Source organism: Ictalurus furcatus, chromosome 23, assembly GCF_023375685.1.
Source record: "Ictalurus furcatus strain D&B chromosome 23, Billie_1.0, whole genome shotgun sequence".
Lineage (NCBI taxonomy): Eukaryota > Metazoa > Chordata > Actinopteri > Siluriformes > Ictaluridae > Ictalurus > Ictalurus furcatus.
In genome coordinates, this window is record NC_071277.1 from 18,588,488 (window position 1) to 18,594,823 (window position 6,336).

At 41.1% G+C, this 6,336-nt stretch overlaps 1 protein-coding gene across 1 annotated transcript in view; it reads left to right on the forward strand.

The window, feature by feature from the left end:
* The first annotated feature begins 4,685 nt into the window (after positions 1–4,685).
* csmd3a (CUB and Sushi multiple domains 3a) overlaps positions 4,686–6,336 on the forward strand; it is a 345,806-nt gene continuing 344,155 nt past the window's right edge. The window contains exon 1 of the mRNA XM_053610949.1: positions 4,686–4,782. Within this exon, the coding sequence (XP_053466924.1) occupies positions 4,686–4,782 (97 nt within the window). The remainder of the gene's footprint in view (positions 4,783–6,336) is intronic.

Consider the following 6,336-nt stretch of genomic DNA (forward strand, 5'->3'; position numbering starts at 1 on the left):
TTAGCTTAATCAAATTTGTGATCTGCAAGGGAAGATCGAGCATCACAAAAGTCTTTCATTACCTCCTTTATCATAATTAACACGCCATTATTTTCACATCAAGGGGGTTCATTTGGTTCATTATTAAAGGATATTTGTAGCAAAACTGTTGATTGTGCTGCACAAGCTATTTGTTTATAATTAACATACATTATTAGAAGATGTATCCGCTGTCAGTGCATGAAAAAACCCCCCGGAGATCAGAAATGTAAAGTACAGAGCGCGATAGCAGAGGATGCACTATCATTTAAATTTGAGGAGAATCAGCATTGTTGTGATTTTGATTTACAGTATTTATATTTGTCACTGTAGCCTTGTAAAGTGGTTAATAGATCTTGCATTTCTTCTGGGATCCTTTCTAGTTTCCACATACACAACCTAGCATGCTAGCTAACCTTTATGTGTTATTTTTATGTTACAGTGGCTGTAAACAACCGTTCCATTCAACAGCCTCTCGTTTTTCCTCTCTTGAAGTTGAGAAGAAAAAAATACTGCAGCTTGTCATCCGCCCATCCATCTGCCCATCCATCCATCCGCCCCTCCGACCATCCGCCCCTCCATCCGTCCATCCATCCATCCGCCCCCCCGACCATCCATCCATCCATCCGCCCCTCCGACCATCCGCCCCTCCATCCGTCCATCCATCCATCCGCCCCCCATCCGACCATCCGCCCCTCCATCCATCCACCACTCCATCCATCCATCCGCCCCATCCGCCCCCCATCCATCCATCCGCCCCTCCATCCATCCACCACTCCATCCATCCATCCATCTGACCATCTGCCCCTCCATCCATCCACCCCTCCATCCATCCATCCATCCGCCCCATCCATCCATCCATCCACCGCTCCATCCATCTGCCCATCCATATATCCATCCGCCACTCCATCCATCCATCCGACCATCTGCCTCTCCATCCATCCGCCCATCCATCCATCCATCCGCCCCTCCATCCGTCCGTCCATCCATCCATCCATCCATCCGCCACTCCATCCATCCATCCATCTGACCATCTGCCCCTCCATCCATCCGCCCATCCATCCATCCCTGTTCAGTGTCTTGCCAGAAAAGTAAGTTTTTGCCATGGTTATGATAGGCAAGATGTATCTTTTTTTTTTTTTTTTTAAACAAAATGCTTAACGTGTGTTTTTAAAATATTTTCTTCAACTTTTCAACAAAAAAAAAAATCCCATTAAAGCAAGTGTTATAACACAAAGTAGCAGTCTTGGTTTTGTCAGATGTAAATAGTTTTTGAATGAGAAGTTGTGACGTGTTACAGTTGACACTAAACTCATTGTCACCCTGCACTACTCTCATATTTATAATTTTGCCACTGGAATGTGAAGACAGACGACACGGGTATCTTTTTACACGTATACCTTATTTACCCTGCCACTGTGCCTTATGTTAAACTAAAGCCTATATTTGTTTACAAATCTTATTTACTGCTGCTGAGTCTTATGTAAGAATATACAAACCTGTGAATTTGAGTGTTACTCGTTTTATACGAGTGGGATTTTTCTCTGAGATGTTGTCGTACAGTGGTATTTTAATATCCTTTTAAATCTGTGAAAAGCGCGGCACTGCATAACTTTCATATTTATCCTATTTATCTTTTTGACTTTTTTTAAATTTGAAGATAGTCGGCATAATATAAGATCGCATAATCATGTGGCTTGTTAAGTAACGATCATTTGCAGAGCAAACTTGTTACACGCAAGTGGATGCCTCCCTTCCTCCGAATTCCGCCGCACGCTTCAAAATTCTCATAATTTATCGCTAATGCTAAAATAATGCTTGGCACATCTGCTAGTCATAAAACCGATACTCCGATTCAATCACCAGTTCATATGAAGACTCTTGACGATGTTTAGTAACACAGCTGTGAAACTGGTGAATGTAAGATGCATTTCCTCATTTGTAAGTCGCGTTGGATAAAAGCGTCTGCTAAATGAATAAATGTTAGATGAAAAAATCGATTTATTGTGAATATGTGAAATATGCACGCTCGGCTAAACGCTGTGAAGCCTGCTAGTGGAAGTCCTCCTTCCTCCACGTGCTCCAAAATTCTCACACGCCCTTGACATTCGCATGCAAACTTCGAGCCAGGTGCACACCGAGGCTTTCTGAGAAGCGGTCTATTATGCAGACATTCTGAGGCTAATTTGGCCACAGCTAATGCTAATGCTAACAGAAACACTAAGTCTTCTTGATCAGTGCCACACACAAAGAGGACACTACAGTATGTTACCATGTGCGATGGCAACCTCATATCCTCAACCCATGACTCTTGGTCCATAAATAATACTGCACTATCTTGTCATGATGTTTCCAGGAAGATGGCAATCGATATACAAAAAAGGTATCCACAAAACCTGCGAAAACATTTAGACCGTCCATTCCCTGCTAGTTTGTGAGCGAACTTTCTCACCAGTTATAGCTGCTAACATTTGCAAGTTCATTTTGAATACTTATTTTGAAAAACGTATACTGTTCATCATGTTATGTCTAGTGGATACCATTAAGGACCTACATCCTAAATACGTCCTACTACGCAATGGAAACCATTTGGTAATGGTTTTAATGGTTAACAGCTGATGGTCTGTAATGAAAACCATTAGAATTTCGGGGGGGGGGGGTTTCAGCAAGGTGGTGATTTCAAGCTGATGTCTGAGAACCAATTATGTTAAAAAAAAGAAACAACCAAAGCAGTTTAGCTGAGTCTTTATAGATACATTATCCAGCCTGTGTCTTTTATAAGCAATGGATTTTACATAAAGACAGTATCTTTACAGGCAAATATGTGATGATTTCTGTAACCATTAACGACAAACAAGGCAATTGAAGCTTGAAATCATGTTTACGCAGGGTTAATGGCTATCGATTATTACATCTCGGTCTGTAAATTGAAGCTGAGAGAATCGCACTTGTTCGCCACTTTACTTTGTTATTAAGGCGACTTAATAGCCGCAGTGTTAATGGCCTGATCATGAGGGGATGTGACGGGGGTGCAGAGTTCCACACTTACCTTAATGACTGCCTGGTCGTTATCGCCGGTCTTAGAGGGCGTGGCTTCCATCGTCATGAAGTATTGCGATTCATTTCAATCTAACGTTGCACCACTTCAAATAATTACAACAGGCCAGGAATTTTATTACTGTCTATTTCACAGTGGCTGCCCCACTGAAAGATGAATTATGAGGGAATTAGTTCTCGGCACAGGCGCGTTCAGCGTCCCAGTACACCAGCAAAAGCCCTTGTGTAAATCAGCGGGGTGTTTCATGTACTACTTCGACATCAACTACCGCTCCGATGGCAATTAAGGCGGGTTTACGGTCACTTTTCCGTGCCAAACAAAAATCCGATTTGAACCTTTTGCTCGGGTTCAGTTTGTTGCACAGTACATTGTAAATCTCCTTGAAGTGCTTTCCCTTTGTCTAATATTGCTAATCCGATTGCTTTTTCATATACCCCAATACAAATAGTGCAGGATTGTTTTTCTGGAGCGGTACAATTGGATTTAATCCTGATTGAGCCAAGGTAACACTCCACAGAGCTGAACCTGATTCCGTATTACCAGCCTCATTTGTAATGGAAGTGGTCTGAGTGTTTGATGAGGGAAATCTCTCAGCGGTTTCAGCTAAATCTGCCTTGATCGCTATGTTTGCATGCTTGAATATGGTGGATTAGATTGACAACCTGATGGTATCACTAGCAAAGCTTACAATAGTAACTCTCATTGGTTCCCATCATTTCTCTCGCTCTCTCGGAATATTTTTTTTTTTTTTGTTTTTTTCCTGAAAACCACCAAAACACATTTAGAGCCCAGACTCTGAGACGGTGTACCTGCGTGCACATATTTGATGCATTTTCCCCACAACTCTTTCACTTGACATCTTTAACTTTTTCCAAATAGCTGAGTTGTATACTCAATTGCTGCTAAATCTGCGTCCCCGTGGTGCCGTATGATGCAAATGGATTCTAAATGACACACTGAAGCGATATTGCACCATTAATCTTAGACAGATGGGATTGCGGAGTTTAAGCTTTATTGCGGTTTTTCAGCGTTCGTATAATTAGCGCTGTGAGGTGAAGTTTAAGCACGCATATAGTGTACGTATGCATGGCTCTTAGCACTGGATTAGCAACAACGACAACAACATGGGTGTTTAAAACCGAGGAGGCAATGTGTGTGCAGATCCCAACATCAGGCTTCAAATGGACCACGGCTGATCTGCTTGTTGTACGTGAAATTTGAGCGCAAGTCCTAATCGTTAGCTACGTTCTTGCTGCTAAACCGTCTTTCCTTCCAGCAACATATTTATGTCTCCTGGAAATGAATTCCTGGAACTGTAATCTTCCAAATGTTTGTAAGCGAGTCCTCCTCACAGGTTTCCTCCTCCTCCTCCTCCTCCTGCACAATGCAGCTGTGCATCTCATACCAGGTTTCTCAAGCAGATATATGTTAGTGCTCAGTTGTGGAAGCACGTTATGGCTGGCATTTTTCCAATTCTGAATGAATAGTTTTATGTAAAGATTGACCTAAAATAAGCAGTTGCCATGTTTCAATCTCATGGCAAAGTAGCCGCCGTTCTTCTCCAACAGGAGAGTGATCTGGAGTGATTTCATTTTTGACTGGCAGCTTAATGCCTGACTCGATCGTCAGTGTGACCCATCAGATGTGGCTCCATCTGGAGTCGGATGAGCCCGTTGACTCCACTGGCCTCAGAAACAATTACAAAGGTTCGTTCTTTTCTGCAGTCTGGCTTTAAAGCACTTCCTATCAAGCATTTTTGGCTCGGACGCCTCTGAGTCATTTTTTTTTTTTTTTTTTTTTTTCCCGCTGCTCACTTTTTCTTGGCATCTTCTTGTGTGGCTTCTGTGAGACCACAGATTTTTCCCAACAGCAACATACTGCATTTCGAGTTCCAGTTTGGTTTCAAAATCGATCAGTGGCCAAACAACATCATCTGTGTACACACGGAGTTGCCATTTGCGAATGTATCTATCATTTACTCAAGAGACAAACAGGGTTTAGTTTTATTATTATCTGTGTGACTTTTATTAACTGAACAATATCAAACTGTATCCAAATCTCTTACTACTACTAATAAGTCTTTATTTGTCACATGTACATTACAGGACAGGGAAATCATTTTTGCATATAAATAATCCCCCTTTAACTGGTAGGGGCAGACTGGATACGGCACCTCTGGAGCAGAGAGGGTTAAGGGCCTTGCTCAGGGGCCAAACAGTGGCAGCTTGGCAGTGCTGGGGCTTGTACCCCCGACCTTCTACTAAGTAACCCAGAGCCTTAACTATTGAGCCAGACAGACACAAACAAACAAACAAGCACAAACAACAAGGACGCACAAACAAGCACAAACAACCAAACAAGCACAAACAAACAAATCCCAAAATGCTGGTCCTTCACTTACCCGGAATGTTCTACATGTTCATTGTTAGCCATGCCAATATATTTAGATGAAGTATTTTTCAACAAATAAAATAAATGAATGAACAAACAAATGAATAAAAATACTGCACCAAATAATGCTGGTCACATATTTGTTTATTGATTATTATTATTATTGTTATTATTATTGTTGTTGTTGTTGTTGTTGTTGTTGGTTTTATTGGTTGTTTATAATACTAATAAAATACCTCACTGGATTATTGTTAGCTGTGCCAATATTTTTAGGTGAAGCATTTTTATCCATCTGTCTGTCTGCCTGTCTGTCTACAGTATCTATCTATCTATCACTCTCTCTCTCTCTCTCTCTCTCTCTCTCTCTCTGTCTATGCATTCATTTGACTATCTATCTATCTCTCTATCTCTATCTATCTATCTATCTCTCTATCTATGCATTCATTTGACTATCGATCGATCTATCTCTCTCTCTCTCTCTCTCTCTCTCTCTATCTATCTATCTATCTATGCATTCATTTGACTATCTCTCTCTCTCTATCTACCTATCTATCTATGCATTCATTTGACTCTCTCTCTGTCTGTCTATCTATCTATCTATCTATCTATCTATCTATGCATTCATTTGACTCGATCTCTGTCTATCTATCTATCTATGCATTCATTTGACTCGATCTCTCTCTCTCTCTCTCTCTCTCTCTCTCTCTCTCTCTCTCTATCTATCTATCTATCTATCTATGCATTCATTTGACTATCTCTCTCTCTCTCTATCTACCTATCTATCTATGCATTCATTTGACTGTCTGTCTATCTATCTATCTATCTATCTATCTATCTATCTATCTATCTATGCATTCATTTGACTATCG